At 44.1% G+C, this 23,432-nt stretch overlaps 3 protein-coding genes across 27 annotated transcripts in view; 1 reads left to right on the forward strand and 2 right to left on the reverse strand.

The window, feature by feature from the left end:
• The window catches only part of Ctnnd1 (catenin (cadherin associated protein), delta 1), a 71,882-nt gene extending 60,783 nt beyond the window's left edge, over window positions 1-11,099 (reverse strand). For 8 of the 23 annotated variants that reach the window (XM_006498634.3, XM_030247019.1, XM_006498632.3 and 5 more), the window contains exon 1: window positions 2,528-2,882. The gene's annotated coding sequence lies outside the window, so the exon portion shown is untranslated. Of the gene's footprint in view, window positions 1-452; window positions 2,128-2,527; window positions 2,883-11,044 lie in introns of those variants that run through there. The other 15 variants (NM_001355067.1, NM_001085449.1, NM_001085453.2 and 12 more) reach the window with 8 other exon arrangements.
• A 94-nt stretch (window positions 11,100-11,193) lies between these two features.
• Window positions 11,194-20,911, forward strand: Btbd18 (BTB (POZ) domain containing 18). 2 transcript variants are annotated; one of them, NM_001145100.1, is made up of 5 exons: window positions 11,201-11,715; window positions 12,219-12,303; window positions 13,170-13,281; window positions 13,553-13,722; window positions 18,266-20,903. In NM_001145100.1, exons 4-5 carry the CDS (start codon window positions 13,599-13,601, stop codon window positions 20,311-20,313), a joined length of 2,172 nt encoding a protein of 723 aa, NP_001138572.1. In that variant the 5' UTR covers window positions 11,201-11,715; window positions 12,219-12,303; window positions 13,170-13,281; window positions 13,553-13,598; the 3' UTR covers window positions 20,314-20,903. The 2 variants fall into 2 exon arrangements, with proteins under 2 accessions (XP_006498589.1, NP_001138572.1); XM_006498526.3 differs by lacking the exon at window positions 13,170-13,281 and having other exon boundaries at window positions 11,194-11,715; window positions 18,266-20,911.
• A 425-nt stretch (window positions 20,912-21,336) lies between these two features.
• On the reverse strand, window positions 21,337-22,830 carry Selenoh (selenoprotein H). 2 transcript variants are annotated; one of them, NM_001037279.2, is made up of 4 exons: window positions 22,605-22,830; window positions 22,367-22,512; window positions 22,134-22,238; window positions 21,337-21,519 (listed from the first exon to the last, which is right to left on the reverse strand). In NM_001037279.2, exons 1-3 carry the CDS (start codon window positions 22,706-22,708, stop codon window positions 22,138-22,140), a joined length of 351 nt encoding a protein of 116 aa, NP_001032356.1. In that variant the 5' UTR covers window positions 22,709-22,830; the 3' UTR covers window positions 21,337-21,519; window positions 22,134-22,137. The 2 variants fall into 2 exon arrangements, with proteins under 2 accessions (NP_001032356.1, NP_001028338.1); NM_001033166.3 differs by having other exon boundaries at window positions 22,109-22,238.
• Between the last annotated feature and the right edge of the window lie 602 nt (window positions 22,831-23,432).

Below are 23,432 nucleotides of genomic sequence, written 5' to 3' on the forward strand. Positions count from 1 at the left end.
TACCACAATAGAAAGCAATAAATTATACACAGCTAAATATTTTGATATTGCAATTGATAGTGATCTAAGCCGAATTTATCTGCCTGCATCCTGTCTCATCTACCCCTAGGAACAATTATTTGATAAACCTAAGGCTGGCATGTGATTACAGGAAGCTTTCCCCTTTCTAAGATTTCCAAGAGTCCCAATTTTAGACCAGCTGAAACCATGATGAGCACCCCCCCCCTCCATACCGGAATCCTAAGAAAGGCACTAGCACTCTATCTAACCAACCACACACACCTGAAACTCAGACCCACTACCTTACTCACGTAACAAAGAAACTAACTGAATTCCATATAAAGCAAACAAGGAAAGAAAATCTATACATTTCATACTCATTTGTCATCATTTTCACCCCAAAACCAAAATAAGCACAAAAAATAAAAATAATAGCAAAATAAAAGATTTACTTATCTGTACTCTTTCCTGTAATTCCAGAAAGAACCAAGGAAGGAGAAGTAAAAGACAAAAATCTTCCATCTTATCACCTCAAAAGGCTCTTCACTATACGGCAGGCCAAACAATACCTTAGTTTGTAAATAGTTCTGGACCCTAATGCTGCGCAACACGGCTACACAAAGCTCAGTTTCCAAGCCGGACCCAGATCACCAGCAGTCATCCAGAACCTATTTTCAAACTGCCTTTGTACTCCTCCTTCAGACTCTCATCCCTCCCCCTAAAGGTTGAGTGAGAAACCGACACTGTGGCAGCAACAAACCGACCCTCCAAAGACACACTGAGAAATCTCCTTGGAAAAGCATTTCAAAGGAAAATTGAAAAATTGGAAATGAAAACTATAGCCCAACACACTGTACATATTGTCTTTTGTCTTTCTTATCAATTACTTATTTTAATTCTGAGGTCCACTCGTCAAATTTTTTCCTGTAATCCTTGCCTAAATTATATGGAAAGGAAAAGAGGAACAAAACTTGTTTCCTCCAGAAGCCACAACCGCACAAGGACAAAATCATCACACAAGGAATGTCTTCCCAGTAGAAAAATATTCAAGGAAATATTCTAGTCTAAAAAAAATGGGGACAGGGACTATGAAATCAAAAGATTAAAGATTCATATCAGTTTAAAGGTAATGAGGAGCTTAGATATTAAGACCCATCTTGATACAATTAGAGCAATATCTATTCCAGCTCTAATTTCCATGCTGATTTCCATTTTAAAAGAAGAAAGTACCTATTTTCCAGCTACTGAAGAGTTGGCTATATAATTATCTAGGATCTGCACATTTCCAAGAATGCATATAAAAAAATCAAAACCAAGCAAACCTTAAGGTCAATTATAAAACATGAACCAGTCACAAGCCTTTAGCTTTAACAGAGTTCTAACTTAGTGGTAAGTTAATTGAGCAGGCAAACAAACAAAAGACACCTCAAAAAAGCATCATTCCAGTGGCTTAAAAATAAAATTCCCTTTGTGCTTTCTCAAACATGCTTTGCAAACTCCAAGTTTTCATTAAGTGGTTTCTCTTCACCCGTCTATTTACAACCTACAAACCTTTCAGAGACCAAAAGGACTGAGAAAAGACTTTCAGGTGTTTTGCTGTTTCACTCCGGTCAACAGAAAGTATGATTAGAATTTCCTTATCCCTTTAAAGGCCAAACATTACCATATCAGTAAGTTTAACACACACCTTTACAAATCTGTGCCACTAAAACGACTTTTAGTACAAAAAGGAAGGAAGGAAGGAAGGAAGGAAGGAAGGAAGGAAGGAAGGAAGGAAGGAAGGAAGGAAGGGCAACTCAAGTTAACGTAGATCCATTTGTTTTCACAAGGCAAAGCAAAGAGCCTCCTAGGCAGGCAGGCAGGCAGGCAGGCAGGCAGGCGACAGCGGCTCCCACCCACCACCACACCTGGAAAAGTGAAAGAGGGATCCACCCAGGAACTGCAGCGCTGAAACCCTTCTGGGCCGTTCACGTTCAGAAGGAAAAAACAATACCATTGAAACTCGAAAGCTTCCTGCAACTTCCCACTGCCACAAATTCAAAGGTGAGGGGGCTAAAAGTTCCGAAACATGGTAAGAGCCATCTGTACGACCAGCTTCCGACCAGGGCAGAGTCCTTCCCCAACCCACACACAACATGCCCCCCCCCCCAAACAACTTTTTGAGCTCTGAAAAATAAGAGTATGTTAGCTAAATCCAGGGAAAAAAATAATATAAAAGTACACACAAAAAAAGGAATTTACACAACTTCTACCCCTGGTTCCAACCAGCTTCCGGTATTACACCTAGAAGTTTGTTTCCAGGTCTTGTACGTTTTACCTTTTCCTTAACTAAATAAAATACCAAGAAACCTCCAAAGTATTAAAAGTGAAAAAAATAATTGGTTAAAATTCACCGTCAGCACTAACAGGCTTTCTCACCCTTTTAAAAGTCCCTCCAGTTACCATTAAGAAAAAAATTCCACTTGAGTTACCCCTTTCCCAATACACACATTTTTAATAAAAGGAAAAAAATTTAAAAAGCACACACCTCAAATGTGGACTTCTAAAGCCAGTCCTTTAAGAAACAAACCCAAAGCTTCACCAATGTGCTGAGAAAGACAAATCCAGCGAGGTTCGCCGCCTCTTCCTCTTCCTCGTTCCAGGATCTTTCCTGCCTTTCTCCTCTCCCTCCGTGTCTGTCTCGCTCGCTGGCTCTCCCTCCCTCCCTCTTGATCGTCCTCTTTCTCTCTCTCTCTCTCTCCCTTTCCCTCTCTCCCTCTCTCCCTCTCTCTCCCTCTCTCCTTTTCCCCTCAGATCCAACACCTAAAATGGAAGTTGCACCCAGCCAAAGGCAAGGCAGCCTGGGTGGTGACAAACTGATCTGGCAGCCCTACCCTAGCTTTCCTAAGTGATGTCAGCCCCTGCGAGCTTCCAATAGGAACCAGGCATAAATCAGGGAGCTGACCTTATCCAATAGGAAACTTTATTATAGGAAATTAAAAAAAAAAAAGGGAGAGAGAAAGACGAGGAAGTTTTATACATATATATTATATGTATATTTAAAGCGGAGACTATACAATCTCTGAGGAATTACTGCAGATCTGGGGGGAGGTGGGAGGTGCTAAATAACAAAGCATTTTAGAACGGCACGCCTAAGCCTCAGTTCTCTTTGATGAGGGTCTTGTTCCCTTTCCCTACCTATCTGGGTGGGAAAACAGAAAAGAGCTTACTTTCTTTACTTGCTGCGGTTTGGTTTGCTGCTTTCTTCCCCAAAGCGTTTTCCCAAAGGAAGTCAGGAAAGAAGGAAGGAAATCCCAGAAACTGGACTATATGCTGACTGGGATGGTAGGAAATATCTGAGACAAACTCAATTTCATTGTTTTGGCTTAATTGAATTAAAAGCTAATGGAGAAAATAAATGCTTAGACTTCTTAATAGTTTGTTAGCCTTTCTTCTCTAAACTAAAAGGAAGCAGAATCCACTGAGCCCTTGAGGACCAGCACTATCTTCCCATCAAAACAATATGGGTTTGCCTGGGACAATAGGCAGAATCCAATAAACAAAGAGTGTAGACTAGTTAAGAATATCATCGTTAAAATAATTAAGAGAATGCTATTGTTTAGTCAACCCAAAATTACCTGCCTTTTTTATTTGACCTAAATAAAATATTATAGGGGTTTTCCTACGAATTCCTTTAAAGTTTATGAGGGGAAGGGGCTGTGTTTGTTGTTGAATTTTTTTTCTTTGGTGGGGAGGTTGCTTTGTTTTGTTTAAGATAGGATTTCACTCTACCCCAGGCTGGCCTCAAACTCAAAAACCCCATGCCTCCGACTTCTGAGTTATAGGGTTGAAGGTATATTACCACCTGGTAAAACTGGTATTAGTTATTCACTAATTACTAAACGAAGATAATGAGTTAGAAGGTCTCTCCTTATATATTTTTAAATTAGATTTCTTTGTGTGTGCATGAGTGCACATGTACTACAGCAGTCATACTCAGGTCAGAGAACAATTTGCAGGGATCAGTCCTCTCCTTCCTCCATATGGGCCCAGGGGTTAAACTTTGGTCATTATCTTGGTGGTGACCTCTTCTAGCCCTATTTTTAATTTATTTTTATTTTATTTTATTATTTGAGACAGGGTCTAATTATGTAGCCCTGACTGACCTAGAACTCTTGATATCTAGACCAGGCAGGCTGGCTTTGAGCTCACAGAGATACCCCCTGTGTCTGCCTCCTGAGTGCTGGGACAATAGGTGTGTGTTCCTATTGGCTGCTGCAAAATGTATCTTCATAAAGCTTTCATAATCTATAATGGTGATATACTGGCTAAGAAGAGAGACTGCAGTCAAACTGCTGGCTTCCAGCTACACCTCTACAAGTACACTAGTTCAGATTTTTGCACCACTATGAGACCTTGGCCAAATTATATAATCTCTGAAGCTCAGTTTCCTTAGCTATAAAATGGAAATAACTGTCTCTTGCTGGAGAGACAGCTCAGTGGAGACTGCCCACTTGCTGCTCAACCATGAGGGCCTGGTTCAGATTACAGCACCAATGTAAAGAGCCAGACATGGCTATATGAATGCCTATGGATAGGAGGGGGAGTCCAGAGGGTCACTGCAGTTTACTGGTCACCAACCCAGGTCCAAGCTTAAAACAGTAAGTCAGAGAGTGATAGTGCAGAACACTGGATGTTCTTCTCTAGCCTCTGTGCCTGTACATCATATGTCACACATACAAATCTGTTGTCAGAATAAAAATACACGGGGCTGGTGAGATGGCTCAGTGGTTAAGAGCGCCGACTGCTCTTCCGAAGGTCCCAAGTTCAAATCCCAGCAACCACATGGTGGCTCACAACCATCCATAACGAAATCTGACACCCTCTTCTGGAATATCTGGGGACAGCTACAGTGTACTTACATATAATAAATAAATAAATCTTAAAAAAAAGAATAAAAATATACATAAGGCACATTTGCTTTTCAGTCAGATCTTGCTAATATAGTTCCTACCAGTGTAAAACTCATGTTATAACCCAAGATAGCCTTGAACTTCCAGTAACCCCACTGCTTCAACCTACAAACTAGGATTACAGAGATGAGCCACATTACCTAACAACATAAATGTGGTCTAAAGATGTCTAGCATATAGTATAAACTCATTCAGAATAAACTGTTGGCCTAGGGACATGGCTCATCAGTTAAGAGCACTGCCTGCTCTTGCAGAGGACCAGAATTCAATTTCCAGTACACACGCTGTGGCTCAAAGTCATTCAGAACTCCAGTTCCAGGAGATCTGAAGCTGCTACACACACACACACACACACACACACACACACACACACACACATAAATAAATAAATTTTAAATGAGATGGCTCAGTGGGTAAGGTGCTTGTCATTAGACCTGGAGTTTCATTTTGATTCTCAGGCTCCCCATGGTGGAAGGAGAGAACTGAACCTCACATGTTGTCCTTTGGTTTCGACACATTCACCCTGGCATGTGCATCCACACACATATACAAAAACTAATTAAAAACTAATTTAAAAAAACAAAGAAAAATGGATTATTAAAATGGGTAAGCTAGAGAGATGGCTCAGCAGTTAAGAGCACTGACTGCTCTTTCAGAGGTCCTGAGTTCAATTCCCAGCAACCACATGGTGGCTCACAGACATCTGTAATGGGATCTGATGCCCTCTTCTGGTGAGTGTGAAGACAGCTACAGTGTGCTAATATAAATAAATAAATAAATATATCTTTTTTTAAAGTGGGCATTGTAGTGCACATGCCTGTAATCCCAGCATTTGGAAAGTGGAGGAGGCAGAAGGATCAGGAGTTCAGGATCAGCCTTGGCTATACAGTACACTTGAGGTCAGACTGAGCTATTAGGGTTTCTCTGTGTAGCCCTGGCTGTCCTGGAACTTGTTCTGTAGACCAGGCTGGCCTCGAACTCAGAGATCCACCTGACTCTGCCTCCCAAGTGCTAGGATTACAGGCATGTGCCACCACCACTCAGCATCAAAAAAAAATTTTTAAGAATGAATTGTGGATTAGATATACCTGTTTGTTGCTGGTGTTTGCCTAGCATGAATGAAGCTTTGACTTCCATTCTCAACACCTCATAAAGTAGGTGTTGTGGCAAATACCTGTCATCCCAGCAGGAAGATCAGAGGTTCAATGTCTTCCTTGGCTATTTTGCAAATTCAAGGACAGGGCTACATGAGATCCTGTCTCTTAAAATAATAATAATGACGACAACAACAACAATAAAAACAATGGGACTAGAGAGATGATTCAATATCTAAGAGCACTAGTTCCCTTCTAGAGCACCTGGGTTCAAATCCCGGCACCTACATGATGGCTCACAGCCATCTCTAACTCCAGTTCAAGGGAATCGAAGTCCCTCTTCTGGCCTCCAAGGGCACCACACACACATATAATACACAGATATATCAGGCAAAACACCCATACACATAAAAAATAATAAAAATCATTTTATAAAACAAAAAGTAGGGGGATAGTGTGTGGTAGTAATACTCTGGAGGTGAAGGCAAAAATATCTCTGTAAGCTCAAAGCCAGCCTGATTTGCATAGCAAGGACAGCAGGGTTCAAAACCAAACCAAACCAAACAAACCAAACAAACAAACAAATGAAAAAGCAAACAGAAAACAAAAAAGGGGGGGCTAGGGAGGATAGCTCAGTATTAAGAGAACTTCTTGCTCTTCCACAGTTTAGTTCCCAGACCCATAATTGATGATTCACAATTCTAGCTCTGAAGAACTAAACACCCTCTTTTGGCCTCTGTGGGCACCTGCACATGCATAGCATATATACACATATTTTAAATTTTTAGTTTTAATAAAAGAATTGGTATGACCAGTTTTTACCCTGACACTCCCCACCCTCAAAGTTTTCAGTGGTTCACCACTACCAAGTAATGCACCAAGGAAGCACCTGCCAAGTGACAGACACTGAACTCATTAGTACGTCTGCCTTCTAAAGTGGCACAATGGAAAGAGTACCACCACTTTACAGATGAGAAATGAAAGCTCACCAAGGTGGCAGATTCCCTGTGCCTTCCAAGGTACCAGATCAATACACTTTACATATGACAGTTATCCCCATTAACTATGTAATCAGACCTTCCTTTATCTATATAACCTGGAATTCCATTCCTGCTCACTTAATCGGGCTGATATAATCATTACCTACCCTCCTGTATTTAGTTAACCTTCATGAAGACCCTCATATTTACTCTATAGTGGTCAAAGACCAAAGCATATTACATTTGCTTTATATGATCTAGTTTTTAACCAAAGTAGAAAGGGAAAGAAATATATTGTCCAGAAGATAATAAGAATTATCTTATTAGCTAATTATCTTCTCCCATTTCTCAGGATATCTTCAATATCCAGACATCATCCCTGCCAAGTTCAAAAGCCAAAGCTAACTTCTAGAAACAAACAATCAATACTAGGGAAGCAGAAACAGGATACCTAGCACGGACCATATAAAGTCCAGCTAAGCAGCCGGTGTGGTGGCGCATGCCTTTAATCCCAGCACTTGGGAGGCAGAGGCAGGCAGATTTCTGAGTTTGAGGCCAGCCTGGTCTACAGAATGAGTTCCAGGACATAATTATTCAAAAGAGAACTTAAACAAGTTCTCTTTTGAATAATTATGGAATATCAGTGGTTCCATCATTTGTTAAATAGTCTTTGACACATTTAAGTTTTTATTTGTGTGAGGTTTTGACCATGTCTGGAAAAACCAAAAACAAAAACAAAAAAAAAAATAAAGTCCAGCTAAGACTAAACAGTCAGACACTGGCCTAAATAAATAAATAAATAAATAAAATACAAAATAAATACATAAAATACAAACAAAAATGAGTTAGTCAAGTGAAATACTTTTAAACATACATGGCTGGTTTTTTTTTCTCTTTTATGTTTTTTCTGTTTCTCTTTTATCTTAAATCCATGAAACATTATATTCAGTGTTCAATAATATTCAAAAATTTAACTTCCACATCTATAACCAAAAAAGCAAGCTATCATAAAATGATGAAAGATTAGGGAAGAGCTGGGGGGAAAAAGTCTAAAAACCAAAAAAAGGAACTGGGCATGGTGACACATGCCTGTAATCACAGCACTTAGAAGACAGGAGTAGGCAGATCGCTGTGAGGGCTAGACCAACCTGGTCTACACAGTAAGAAAGAGGAAAAAAAAAAGAAGTTGGGCACAGTGGTGAACACCTATAACCACACCTTCTGAGGAAGCTGAGGCAAGAGAATTGCTAATTTGAGGAAGTCCTAGGCAACATTATGAGTTCCTGTCATGTTTTTTAAAAAAATAAAAACAAAAAGAGAAATGTGGTTGGGGCTGAGATTTAAATAGCTCAGTATATTAAAGTCCATGGTCAGCCTGTATAAAGAAAGGCTGTGTTTCAATAATTAGCAACAAAAGAGGGAAACTAAAATCAGCAGACAGAGCATAGTGTAGAGTGCCATGCCCTATAATAAATCTAGTTTTATTGATCCATTGTTTTAAATTGATCACATTTATTTATTTATTTATTTATTTATTTATTTGCTAGTAGAGGTCAGAGGGTAACTTTCCAGAATCTGTTCTCTCTTTCCAACATGTGAATCCCTGCGATAAAGCTCAGGCCAGCAAGCTCAGCAGCAGCATCTTCACCTGCTACACCATCTTTTTTTCGAGACAGGGTTTCTCTGTGTAGCCCTGGCTGTCCTGGAACTCACTCTGTAGACCAGGCTGGCCTTGAACTTCAGAAATCCGCCTGCCTCTGCCTCCCAAGTGCTGGGATTAAAGGCGTGCACCCCCACGCCCGGCTCCTGCTAAACCATCTTATCAGGCAAATTCTTTATCATCTTCATCATCTTGGTCATCATCTTCATCCTCTTAGGTTTTGAGACTGTCTTATGTGGCCCACGAAGGTCTCACACTGCCTATGTAGCTAAGGGTGGCCTTGAAGTTCTAATCCTCCTGCTTCCCCTCCACAGTTCTGGATTATCAGTGTGCCTCACCCGCTCCTTACTGGGTACTTTAAACTGAAACCCAGGTCTTCAGAATGTGCTAAGGAAGCACTCTACTGAGATCCATCTCTAGCCCCTCACCTTCAGCCCATTCCTCATCCTCCTTTCTTTCTCCTTCTTCTCCTTCTTGTTTCTCTTTCCTCCTTTTTTGAAACAGCTCAAGTTGGCCTCTGTCTCAGTTCTTGTGGGATTAAAAGTATAGGCCACCATACCCAGCCTTGATTCTAGTCTAAAACAGACTGAAACTATAAATGACATGATGGAATTTAAAAAAAATCATCTTTCAAAACACTGGCTATCTGTACAAAGGAAAAACAAAGTATTTTTATTCCTCTCTACCCTCTGGTGGTTATGCACCCAGCGTTAGTTAATTTTGAAGCCTTGGGGTAGGATGGTCATGTATCATTCCCTTTACAAATTTACAACCACAAGCTGGGTGTGGTGGCACATACCTTTAGTCTCAGCACTTGGGAGGCAAAGGTAGGTGGACCTCTGAGTTGGAAGCCAGCCTCGTCTACAAAGTGAGTTCCAGGACATTCAGAACTACACAGAGAAACACTGTCATGAACCACACACACACCCTCAGAGAAAGAGAGAGAGAGAGAGAGAGAGAGAGAGAGAGAGAGAAATTTTACTACCACAAAATGGTACTTGATTTAAAACAATAAACATGGAAAAAAAAAAAAACAAGCCAGTCCGGCATTGGTGGCACATGCCTTTAATCCCAGCACTTGGGAGGCAGAGACAGGCGGATTTCTTAGTTCAAGGTCAGCCTGGTCTACAGAGTTCCAGGACAGCCAGGGCTACACAAAGAAACCCTGTCTCAAAAAAAAAAAAAAAAAAAAAGAAAGAAAGAAAGAAAGAAAAGAAAAGAAACGAAAAACCAAGTCAACCAACAAAATCTATTTCTTAAACATTATTTTAGCTTTGATAAAAATATACTAATAAGTGGGTAAAATATTTTCCTTCCACTTCCCCCAGAATAGTCCACAATGGAATTGTACCTGCTCAATCAATTCTACTGTTCTGGTTTGATTTTTTGTGACAGAGCCCTGGCTGTCCTGGACTCGTTTTGTAGACTAGGCTGGGCCTGAACCCACAAACATCTGCCTCTGCTTCTGCTGGGACTAATAGTGTGCACCACCATGACAGCTAGTGGTGGTTTTGTTGTTTGTTTTGGTGTATTGACAGGTTCTCTCTACATAGCTCTGGCTGTCCTAGAAATCATTATGGAGACTAGGATGGCCTGGAAGTCAGAGATCTGCCTGCCTCTGCCTTCTTAGAAATGGGATTAAAGGTGTGTACTACCATCACCACCACCACCCCCCAAAAAAGGTCAGGCAGTGGTGGCACATGCCTTTAATCCCAGCAGCACTTGGGAGGCAGAGGCAGGTGGATTTCTAAGTTTGCGGCCAGCCTGACTTACAGAGTGCATTCCAGGACAGCCGGGGCTACACAGAGAAACCCTGTCTCGAAACACCAAAAAAGGCATATACTACCATGCTAAACTCATTCCTTGAAAAAACAATTTTTTTAAATCATTGTTTTTAGTACCATCACTGAAAAGCTTGTAGTCAGAATCTGAGCCTCCCCACAACTTGAGTCACCACTTCTCTGAGATTCAGGACTGGAACTGAATCCATGGGGCCTGGGGGGGGGGGGGGGGGGCGAGGAGCAGGGGGAAAGGTGGTCAGAAACCAGTCCGTATTTTTTTTTTTTCTGAACCTGTCTCTTCTTAGAAAATACCTATCTTAATCAGCAATCTTGCAAGCAGAAACGTATGTTTGGTTTTTTTTCTCCAAAAGATCTAGAAGGATCTAGCCAGGACAACGGTTATTTGCAGCCTCTTCAAGAAGAACACGCACACCAAAAAAAAAAAAAAAAAAAAAAAGTACCTCAACCGCTTCGAAGCCCTCCCAATTTAAGCAGAAGTCTTGGCCCTGTCCTCCATGTGCTCTGGGCCAAGGCAGATTCCAGAAGAATCCCTCCCATGCAGGCCCATGTGCCCTACCTCTCGCCACAGCCCAGCCGGCTCCCCTCGGCGTCAACTCCCTGGAGACTTCGCCTCCCACCAAGGCGCCCCTCCTCGTCTGATTGGCTCGCCCAGGAGCGGCCGTCCAATGAGGATGACGTATTCCGGACGCGCGGAGGGAGGAAGGAAGCAGTCAGGAACCCTCGACGCCCGGAGCGCGAGGCTGGCAGCGCGCGGTGTTTAGCCTGGGCCGCGTGGCCTCAGACCTCGTCGTCATCACTCCCAGTGCATGTGGGTGCTGGAGACCCGCAGCGGCCCGAGGGCGCCAAGGAGAAACTACAGAACCCGTGTGGACGAAGCCAGCGGTGACCGCGAGGGCCAGCCCTGATTTCAGGCCTCCACTAGCGCCTTGCTCCATTCCCAGCACCCCTCGCGCCGAAGAGCCTTCTTCAAAGGAGTTGGGCCTGGGGGCCCCAGGCGTGTGGGGGTGACCTGCTTTGCAGGGCCTTCTGTGCCACCGTTTCGCCACTAACCCTCATTTTCTTGTTTCTGGAGTGGGAGGGGATCGCTGAGGTTGTGGGGGCAACCTCTGCTGCTTGTCGCAACCTTTCGGCTTGAGGCTGGACATTAGGAGGAGACCAGCAAGCAGACAAGAGGACCGGAGGAAAGTGAGGACAACAGGAACAAATTCTACTGCAGAACAATTTCAGGTTGGGTCTGAGGACACGGCTAAGGCCTTGATGCTTTGGAAATCCTTCCCTCACCCTTGCAACTGGGGCCTCGCTCCTCTACATTTCCAAGGGCGGGGATGAAAATTAGTAGTCTTTCCCATCCTCTTTCGTAGTATAAGGCCACACACAAGCCAGGCAAGACCTCTACCCAAGTTCTATTTTGAGAATGGAGGTCGCTAAATTGCCCATGCGGATCTGAAACATATAATACTCCTGCCTTGGCCTCCTGAATAATAGCTAAGATTGCAGACATAAGGACACCAGACCACCAAACCCAGCTGATGCTTTGCGTTCTTTTTTTGTTTTTGTTTTTTCAAGACAGTTTCTCTGTTTAGCCCTGGCTGTCCTGGAACTCAGGCTTGGCCTCGAACTCCGAAATCTGCCTGCCTCAGCCTCCCTAGTGCTGGGATTAAAGGCGTGCGCCACCACGCCCGACGCTTCGCCTTCTTAATTTACTTACTCGCTCTTTTCTTTCCTGATAGTTTTGACGTGAACTATTTGGACTCTTCAGTGCTACCTGACAGAAAACTACGTAACGGTACCGGAAAAAGAACGCACAGTTGTACGGTGAGTGGAGGTGGGGAAGTGGTCATGACACATACACACACACACACACACACACACACACACACACAAACTAGACGTGTAGGTCAGAATATTCATTTTATTTGGTGGAGAAGAGTCAACTGCTTACCTCTCCTCGCTCCACTGTTAGCCAGGCAGTTAACCAGGGACACAAAGTCCACAGTATTGCAAATTGATGAGGCCAGTCTGGCTCACTTTGGTCAGTCAACAACTCACTTTGCTCTTGTTTCTCTGCAAGACCTCCCACATCCTGTCTTGTCTCGATTGTGCACCCTCTGCTGGTTAGTGTAATAAGTGAAAGGGAAGTGCTTATGGCTTTGCAGAGTCACTTTTATAGCTAGCAGTTAGAGCTTTTGAAAGTGTGAGGTTTAGAGTATTCTGAGCTGTGGTGCTCAGGAAGAATGCAAGTAGTTGGCACTACAGGAGTTGGGTCTTGGTGCTAATATGAATGAGAAAAACTGAGTAATAAAGATAGCAGACAGAGCTGGGCATGGTGGCACACGCCTTTAATCCCAGCACCCAGGTTGCAGAGGCAGGCAGATTTCTGAGTTCAAAGCCAGCCTGGTCTACAAAGTGAGTTCCAGGACAGCCAGGACTATACAGAGAGACCCTGTCTCAAAAAACAAACAAACAAAGATAGCAGACAGACACTTAAGGAGATAGTTATTTTGTACTAGGCATACACTGGACTAAGCAATCTTGCCTGTATTGACTCATTTAATTTTGAGTCAGTCTCCCTGTGCAGCCCATGCTGGCTGACCTCAAACTCACAGTTCTCTTGCCTTTTCGTCTCAGTTGCTTCAATTACAGACATGTACCACCATTCTCTTATTCTGTGTTTGAGACAGGGTCTCATATAGCCTAGGCTGGCCTTGATGGATGTCTGCCTCCTAAGAACTGGAATTTTAGACATGCTCCCCCATGTCTGGCTTATTTAAAAATTTTTAGAAGCCTTACAAGGTAAGTACTGTTATTTCCATTTCATGCATGAGAAAAATGAGTCTCTGAGAAGTTAGGTTACCTGCATGATATTAATACAGCTATGCTACTTTAGAACGGAGCCAAGACTCCCCCTGTCATAATAGTCTTTCTTGACATTATCCTCGGGGTAACTTCTCAGCTTGTGTTTCTTCAACTCATTAGCTTTTAATTTTTTTTTTTTTTGCCATTTAAAAGACAAAAACATAAGTTAGGGTTAATCTTAACTCTGAAATATATTATCTCCCCACAGGAATCTGAACCAGGAAAACCTAGAAGGTTTATTAACCAAATACAACATGTGCTCTCCTGCCAGTTCCAAAATCCTGTACAGGAACCCCCGGTTCCTCCGGGTAGCTTTTCTACAGCTTCATCACCAGCAGCAGAGTGGTGTGTTTTGTGATGCCCTTCTGCAGGCAGAGGGTAAGAAATTAACCGAGGTTGAGCTGAAAAATTACTATAGAACAAACAAGGTAAAAATGAGTTCAAGGCCAGAGATAAACTGTAAACCCAGAAGAATATTATTAGCTATATATGTTATAATCTCGCTGACAAAAAGCTTTTTGTTTCCAGGACAATTATTTTTGGGAGGGTATGAGGTTTTATTGGTAGTAGTGTTTATTTTGTTGAGATAGGGTCTCACTATGTAGCCCTGGTGACCTAGAACTTGCTTTGTAAGCCAGGCTGGCCTCAGGCTCAGGGATTTGAAACTTGACTCTGCTTTCCTAGGGCTAGGATTAAAGGCTTTCTTTTAGCACCTGGCTTAAAATAAGTTCGCATGTTTGTTTGTTTGTTTGTTTTTGAGATAGGGTCTTATGCAACCTAGGTTTTCCTCAAACTCTATGTAGCTGAAAAAGGCCTTGGACTTCTAATTCTCCTGCCTCCTGAATTTTCCACCATGCCTAGTTTGATGCAGAGCTAGGGATCAATCCTGCGTTTTTTGTGCATTGTAGGCAAGCACTCTACAAAATAAGCTATATCCACAGCCCTTCTAAAACTGTTCTCAAGAGTAGAATTGTTGGGAAGCTGAAAAGATAGCTTAATGGTTCAGAGTATTGACTGCTCTTCCAGAGGAACCTGGTTCGATTCCCAGAGTCCACATTTCAGCTTACAACTGTCTGCAACTCACACATGTGGTGTACAGATAAATATGTAGGTAAAACATAAAACCATTTTTTAAAAAAGTTAAACTGTTACCATTTTTTAACCCCTAAAATTAAACTAGAATGGGGCTGTAAAGATCTGGCGGCTCACTGGCTAAAGACATTTGTTGCTTATGTATCAGCAGGCACATGTTGGCTTAGACCCGTCCTTAAGTCCAGTTCCAGGGGATCCAGTGCCCTCTTAGCAACTGGTACACATGTGGTACATATGCATCTGTGTGGATGGAGTACTCAATATATAATTGAACCTGGATTTTAAAAAAAAAAAGTAAATCTTGAAGATAGGCAGGACTTAGGAAGTTGATGTAAAAGGATCACAAGGACAGCCCAGGCTACAGAGTGAGGTGTACTCATGCATGCTGCTCCTGTGTGTGCCCATGCTTGTCACACAAACATATATCGTTTGTTTTGTGGGCTGGGAGGTATACCACGACATACAGGTGAAGGTCGGAAAACAACTTGCAGGAGTCAGTTTTCTCCTTCCATTGAGTGGGCTTCAGGGATGGAACTCAGGTCTATAGGCTTGGTTGGCTGCTAGTACCTTCCTGTGCTAAGTCATGTTTCATGCCCAGACTGTCTCAACAAACAAAACTAAACAAAAGGGGTGGGGGGCATGGGGGGGTTGGCTAGAGGGATTAGTTTAGCACTTGTGTCGGTTTTACAAGAGGACCATGGTTCAGTTCCTAGCAATGGCATGGCAGCTTACAGGCTATCCAGTTCTAAGAGATCTGGCGCCCTCTTCTGGCTTCCTTAAGCATCAGGCATCTATGCAAGCAGAACATACATACACATAAAATATAAATGCATAAATCTTTAAAAAAATAATAGAAGTTGAGCATATAGTTCAGTTGGCAGAATATTAACCTAGTTTTTATGAATCCCTGGGTTCAGTCCCCAGCACAGATTAAACTAGGTGGGGTGGTACTTGCTCTAGAAGCAGGAAGATCAGAAATTCAGGCTGGGCGTGATGGTACACGCCTTTAATCCCAGCACTCGGGAGGCAGAGGCAGGTGGATCTCTGAGTTCAAGGCCAGCCTGGTCTACAAAGTGAGTTCCAGTACAGCCAGGGCTATACAGAGAAACCCTGTCTCGAAAAACCAAAAAAAAAAAAAAAAAACAAAAAAAAGAAATTCAGGTCATCCTTGACTACATAGGGAATTTTACACCAGAATAGATAACATGGTACCCAGCCCCAAAATAACTAAGAGGGTAGGGAAATGGCTCACTGGGTATAAGTCCTAGGTGTGCAAGCATGAGGACCTAAGCTTGAAGCCCTAATACCCAAACACATAGTGCAACTCTCTATAATCCCAGCACCCCTACAAAGAGATGAGTCAGAAGACAGGAGAGCCTTGGGAGCCCAAAGGACAGCTAGGCTGTCATAGGGAACACGTAGAAAGAGATAAACCCTGCATCAAAGAAAAATGAGGAAAAACACAAGTTATTCTTTGACACACACACACACACATATATTGGTTTTTCGAGACAGGGTTTCTCTGTATAGCCCTGGCTGTCCTGGAACTCACTCTGTAGACCAGGCTGGCCTCAAACTCAGAAATCCGCTTGCCTCTGCCTTGCCTTGCGAGTGAGTGCTGGGATTAAAGGCGTGCACCACCACGCCCGGCTCCTATATGTATATTTTATTGCACACACGCAACTGTGCCTCCACACATCGTATGCAAATAGAAGGCTTAATTGGTAAAGTGCTTGCCTTGAAAGCACAAATATCTATGTTTGGATTATCAACACCCATATAAAAAGCTGGCTGTCTTGATATATGTTTCTATAATCCCAGTGCAGGGGATATACAGACAGACAGACCCCTGGGGTTTGTTGGCCAGCTACTCTAGCCAGGTTTGTGAGGTCCAGGTTCAATGAGAGACTCTCAAAGGATAAGGTAGAAAATCAATTGAGGTCAACTTCTAGCCTCCACATACCCTGAATGTAAACTATAGGAGTTAGGGAGATCACTCTATGGGTAACAAACTTATGCAAATGTAGAACCTGAGTTTGAATCCTCAGACCCCAAGTAAAACAATATAGTTGTGCACACCTCCAGTCTCAGAACTCCTTTGCCTAGATAGAAGGCAGGAGCATGAGAATCCTGGGAAACTTGTAGACAAGCTAGCCTGGCATTATGGAGGACAACAAAGAGATCCTGTGTCAAGGTGAAAGGTGGGAACTGACATTTGAGCTTGTTCTCTTGCATGTTCATGTTATAGCATGCAGATCTCACCCCTTCACAGATACGCATGTCCACACACAAACAAAAGAACTAGAGCCTGATGCATGGTGTATGACCTTCATTACTCTTCCCAAATGATTCATGTATTTGAAGCCAGGCTGGGCTATAGAACCAGATCCTGTCTGGAAATAAGCAAACAAAAGCAAATGGCAAAGTCTTATGGGCATAGAAAGTCTGAAAGATGTACCCACTATTCTAATGAGATAGTTGCAAAGGTTCAAAATACGTCAAGCACTTAGGAAAGCTTTTTTGTTTGTTTGGGTCTTTTGAAAACAAAATCTCACACTTTAATCCCAGCAATCTAGAGGCAGAGGCAGGTGTAGGTGGATCTCTGAGTTTGAGGCCACCCTGGTCTACTGAGGGAGTTCCAGAACAGCCAGGAGTTCACAGAGAAACCCTATTTTGAAAAACCAAAAGAAAAAAAATTAAAACAATACCATATATAGCTCATACCGGCGTTCAGAATGACTAAATTCCTGATGTTTCTACCTGTTAGCTTCTGATGTTATAGACATGCACCACCAAATGTGACTTGAACAAGGTATATTTTGGTAGGGGAGGGGGCTGAGAATTGAACTCAGGACCTCTGGGAGAACAGTCAGAGCTCTTTTTTTTTTTTAATTATTTATTTATTTTATGGGCATGAATACACTCTAGCGGTCCTCAAACACACCAGAAGAGGGCATCAAATCCCATTAAAGATGATTGTAAACCACCATATGGTTGCTGGGAATTGAACTCAGGACCTTTGGAAGAGCAATCAATGCTCTTAACTGCTGAGTCATCTCTCCAGCCCTAGACAAGGGTTTGTTTGTTTGTTTGTTTTTCCTTTTTTTTATTAGATATTTTCTTCGTTTACATTTCAAATGCTATCCCAAAAGTCCCCTATACACCCCCTACCCCCGCCCTGCTCCCCAACCCACCCACTCCAGCTTCCTGGCCCTGGCATTCCCCTGTACTGGGTCATCTTAGCAAGACCAAGGGCCTCTCCTTCCATTGATGGCCTACTAGGCCATCCTCTGCTATATATGCAACTAGAGACACAAGCTCTGGGGGGTACTGGCTAGTTCATATTGTTGTTCTTCCTATAGGGTTGCAGACCCCTTTAGCTCCTTGGGTACTTTCTCTAGCTTCTTCATTAGGGGCCCGGTGATCCATCTAATAGATGACGGTGAGCATCCACTTCTGTATTTGCCAGGCACTGGCATAGCCTCATAAGAGACAGCTATATCAGGGTACTGTCAACAAAATCTTGCTGGCATATGCAATAGTGTCTGGGTTTGGTGGCTGTTTATGGGATGGATCCCCAGGTGGGGCAGTCTCTTGACAGTCATTCCTTCCATCTCAGCTCTGAACTTTTAGACAAGGTTTTTAAAGCCCCAAACACATTGGTTAGCTGATAGTGTTTCATATTTTCCCACTCTTTTCAAGCTGTTGCTTAAGGCTTTTTTTTTCTCCAAATTAGTGATTTTTGTTGTTATTGGGACTAAAAACAAACCAAAGCAGAGAAAAAGCATAATAAGTGTGTTTTTATTTTTATTATTATTTTTTTTTTGAGGTGAGGCTGTCCCAGCCCACTGCTGCATCCTGTCTGCCTGCAGTCCTTTCTTCACAGAACGCTTGGAGCGGGAAAGGCCGGTTCAGGGTCGGAAGGTTGTGCTGGAGATGGGAGGCCTAAAGATCCAAACACTAAGGAAGCTTGTGGACTTCCTGTATACGTCAGAGATGGAAGTATCTCAGGAAGAAGCCCAGGATGTGCTGTCTGCTGCCCGTCAGCTCCGAGTGTCAGAGCTGGAAACCCTTCAGCTAGAGGGTGGGAAGTTAGTAAAGGCTCCGCAGGGTCGAAGACTAAACAGAGAGTGCTTACAACCGCCGGCTGCTGCGCCAATCTCTGCCAGAGTGGTGGGACCCAAGAGTCGCCCTCAAACTCCACTGCCTGTCACCCAGACTCCTAGTCCTCTTGGGGCAGTGAGGTTGAAGTCCTTAGGGGAAGAAGAGGGGGCTCACAAAAAGACTAACCTGCCAAATGCAGATAGCTTGTCAGATACTCAGCTCAAGAAGAAAGCCAGAGTTTGCCTGACTCAAGAAAGCAGATCATCTCCATCAAGCCAGAGAGAAGGACCTAAGGAAACCAAGAGTAACCCTGGTCCTACAGCACTTCCCAGCTTGTACCCTTCTGTGGATGAGCAACTGTTGCCCAGAAAGATCAGGCTGAGCCGCTCAAAGCCTTCACCCCATGTCTATACATCTACACCTTCCAGCATATTAAGTGGTCCCAGCTCAATGCCCACAGCCCCTGGCCGCCGTCTTTGGAGGCAGAGAACTGTAAGTAAAGAAGCACAGGGTGTGGATAAGCAGAAACCAGGGGAAGTCCGTCCTCTACAGAGCACTCCAGACCCATCCGATGTTGGGAAGCCGGCTGAGAACAAGAAGCAGAGCCCTGAACTCAGAGCCCCTACCTCCAGCTCTGTAGAGGAGGGGCAGGTTGGAAGAGTAAAACTTAGGAAGATTGTCAATGGCACCTGCTGGGAGGTGGTACAGGAGCCTCCCCTCAGAAACACTCAAGATAGCCCCCAGATCCTAGAACCCTCAGATGTAGAAGAGCCTTCTGGAACTCTGCTGTCCTCAGTTAATGAGCAGGAAATACCTGCTAGAATACAACTGTGTCAGGACTCCCCAGAGAGCCCTAGGCTTCAAGACATTCTGCTCTCTGCTAGCCACTCCCCAGACCACCCTATGGTGAAGTCAGAGTTTGGGTCTAGTCCAATGCTGACAGGGAAGGAATCTGACTTGAATATTGACTGCAGAGAGCCCTACACATTCGACACAACCTTGCTTGGCCAACCTTGTGAGGCTGAGCAGTATCGAATCACAAGTGCTGCAGCTACCAGTGAACTGGAAGAGATTTTTGATTTTATGCTATGTGGCTCAGATGTTGAGCCACCAGTAGGATCTTTGGAGAGTCCTGGGGCTGAAGGCTGCAGAACCCCAAGTTATCACCTGTCAGAAACAGGAAAGAATTGGATTGAAGGGGAAGAATGGTGTTTGCCAGACATGGAACTCTGGCCCAGAGACCTCACAGGATTGGAAAAGGAACCAGTTAGTGAGAACAAAGAGCCAGTTGAGCCCTTTAGTCCCCTTGTCATGCGCTCTGAGAACACAGAATCATTTGAGCCCCTTAGCCCCCTTGTCATGCCCTCTGAGGTGAGTAGAGAGGAACTTTCACTAAGAGGCTCTTGGACTCCAGACCTTGAAATTACCAGCTCCCAGCCACTGGATGGTCAGGGAGAAAAACTTCTCCACTTTGACTCCTCTGACCCTTCGCAGAGATCTTATAATCATCTCTCTCCTCCATGCTCAGACTGGGCAGAGACAGGTCTGGAAGTGTCCCTAGGCATGGATGACGTATTGTGTCCTGTTCCCAAGGCAGTCAGAGAAGTGTCTGCCAACCCTGAACAGCTGGACCCACTTCCTGGCAGTTCTGAAGATGAAGAGATTGATGTGGTAGACTGGACAGTGGAAAAGAAGCTGGGGCCCACTAGTGTTCCCTCTGTTTGGCCTGACCCTTCCTCAGAGTCAGAAACTGAGGTAGATATACTAACATAGTGGAGGCAGGAGGGCAGGTTAGAGTTCCTGGGAGGGTGATAACTGTTCATCAACAGAAGGCGTTCTTGGCAGAAAAGCAAGCACCTCCTCAGAACTGATCTCCCCTCCTCAGGTTTCCGCACCAGGCAGAAGTCAAACAGCAATACCATGGTTAGAAAATTATGAACAAAGCAATTTCTTTGTAATCCATTTTTCAGTGACAAAACTATGTGGTACCCAACTCAGGTCATAAGGATAGTTATGAGTAGCCTCTCAATTCATGAGATATCTTATAGTCACTGAAAATTCAGGGAACTTCAAGCACTGTTTGTGGTTGTATTCAAAGAAGGTTTGAGAAGGAATGAAGCCATGTTAAGTAGAACACTGAAATGAGTGGAATCTCTAAATTGCCCAGGCTGGCTTTGAACTTTGACTTCTGCCTCAGCCTCCTGTAGCTAGTGTTACAGGCTTGTGCCTCTAAGCCCAGCCTATGGGGCTTACTCACTGCCAGTATGGGAAGTCAAGGAAAAGCTGCCACAGAAGCTAGAAAGATGTTACTTCCACGACCACTTCTGAGAAGTAGATTAAAAGTAGTTGCTTTTAAAAAACAGATTTGCTTTGTGGTTTTGGTTTTCATTTGTTTGGCTGGTTTTTTTGTTGTTTTTTTTGCTTTTCGAGACAGGGTTTCTCTGTGTAGCCCTGGCTGTCCTGGAATTCACTCTAGATCAGGCTGGCCTCGAACTAGAGTGCCTGCCTCTGCCTCCCAAGTGCTGAGATTAAAAGCGTGCGCCACCACGCCCAGCTGTGGTTCTGTTTTAAGCAAGGGTCTCTGGTAGGCCAGATTGGCCCAGTCCCCCTGTGAGACTTCAAAGTGCTGAGATTGCAGGTATACACCACCAAACCTAGCAACATTCTTGTTTTATAAGTGTTTCACCATAGGCCTTACAATTTCCAGACACGAGTTACTTTGCACTCTGAAAAATACAGACCAACAGCCCCACAAAGCTGGTTCTACCCATTCTTTAAGACAAAATTTAAACTTGCTCCTTATTCTCAGATACTTGACCTTTTATTAAACAATTGAAACACTTTTACAATGTCTTGCTGGAGGGCTGCCTCACAACTGAACCATCACTTCTGGTGAGGAAGAAACTATGGCTTCAGGTGCATAGCTTAAGTTTGGCCATGCACCATCATAAATGCTTCAACATCTCCAGGGACTGAAAGCTGCAAACAGAGAAGGGAACATCAGAGTAGGGTTCCATCACAAGGACCAGGAGACAAGCCCATCCCCACCTACAACTCTGGAGCTCATTAACTTCACCTTCCATCAGTGATCAGTCAACATGCATGAAACACGGGACAAAAATAAAATCCATGTAACCAAGAAGTGGGGGTACGAGCGGGATGGGTTGAGGCTATCTTATCTCAGATTACTAACAAAACACAGAAAAGCCAGGTAAAGTGAAGTAACAGCAAAGAGGCTGTCAATACAAGGGAGAAAAACCTTAACTACAAGTAAGCCACACTTTATTGAATTTATTGATTTGCAATAGACTCATAGAATTAAAATAACACCAGAGGTGGAAAACTGAATTAGCAAACAAAACTTGCCTGTGCCCTCAGGCTAAGACTTAACTAACTCAAGAGAGTACAAATGGCTCTTAGATTTGTTTGGGGGTCGGGAGTGTTATCAGCAGGAGTTCTACAATTTAGCTCCTCTTCGAAAATCCCAAATCCCATGAAAAATACACCGAAATGGTAAGGAGACGTTCCCTGTCTATCCCAGTGTGCATGCCCTGGTCACGATGCAAACCTCAACATGAGGACTCTTTCCCAACCTCTTTATGAAAGGTACTTCTTCAATTCTTCAACCACCTCTTGAGGCTCAGGAAATTTGAGCTTTCGTGGAGGGCCCTTCTTAATACCAGTCCAGAGTTCAACACCTGGGAAAGGATGGGATAAAGCCAAATTATGGTGGTACTCATTGGTACCCCCTCCCCTCAGTTATCAGGTGGCCGGGAGTCGCTTCTCGCCCCACCCCCACCCACCCCCCATCGCGGCCTCCACTCACGGCTGTTGTCCGAGCGCAGCAGCGTCACCTCGAAGCTGCCCCTCCGCGGTTTGGACGGGTTCACTTGCACAGGTAGCTCTGGGGCCTCCAGTTGCAGAGCCTGGCTCAAGGCAGCAGCATGGCGGCCGTACACGCGTCAGCTCGTACTACAGACACAAGCGATTGCAAATGGGGTCTCTCTGGTCTCAGCCGCCAGAGCCAACTCTTTCCCGCCCTCCTCGACTCCCCAACCCCTCACCAATGCTCAATGACCACGGTCGCGCCCTCCGCCAGTTTCTCGCGCTTGTCCACCGTCTCCATAGGCGCGGCCCCCGCCTTACGCTTTCTTCCGTGGGGGGCCATGGCACGGATTTCGGGGATGGCGCGTTGGTGGAATAAGGGGCGATGCAACTCCGGAGAGACAAACCAGCAGCCGGGAATCACAGATGCAAAGTTCAAATCTCGCAGCAAAGGGAAATGTGCGGGGGTGGGGGGAAGGACACGTGATCTGAAGGCGGGCCCTTCAAGCCCAACTACGCTATCAAAAGGGAGTCGGCGCGGAAATCCGGATCAAACCAACATTGTACAGCACTGAGGGGGTCTGTCTTGGGCGGAGACGGAGGAGTCTTGAAAGCCTCCTTTGGCTGGGGGTTTTCGGTATCTATACCTCCTACCCAAGGATCCCCAGACCAATCTCAGGGAAGTCTACTCCACATTTCCAGGGCGTTTGTACATAGACTACAGAATTCTAATTCGCACCGACATTGTTACTCCACATCTCCATGCGGTGAAACAAAAACGGACCGGTTAAGTGTATTTGAACCCGAGCCATTTACAATCCAGACGCTGTAGCTGGTGCCTATCTTCTCAGACACCCAGGTGAAATCAAGAGGATGGTGAGTTAGGGTTCATTTCTCCAACTGATCAAGGCCCTCATCCACAACCTTAAAAAGGAAGTTGAGGTCTAGAGGTGTTTGGCTTTTAGAGTCCCTGGGTTTGATATTCAATTTTAGGATTAAAAAAACAAACAAACAAACAAAAAAAGCAGTCCCCCGGCAGCTGCCCACTAGTAAAGGAAAAACAGCAA

Source organism: Mus musculus, chromosome 2 (genome assembly GCF_000001635.26).
Source record: "Mus musculus strain C57BL/6J chromosome 2, GRCm38.p6 C57BL/6J".
In the NCBI taxonomy this organism is placed as follows: domain Eukaryota; kingdom Metazoa; phylum Chordata; class Mammalia; order Rodentia; family Muridae; genus Mus; species Mus musculus.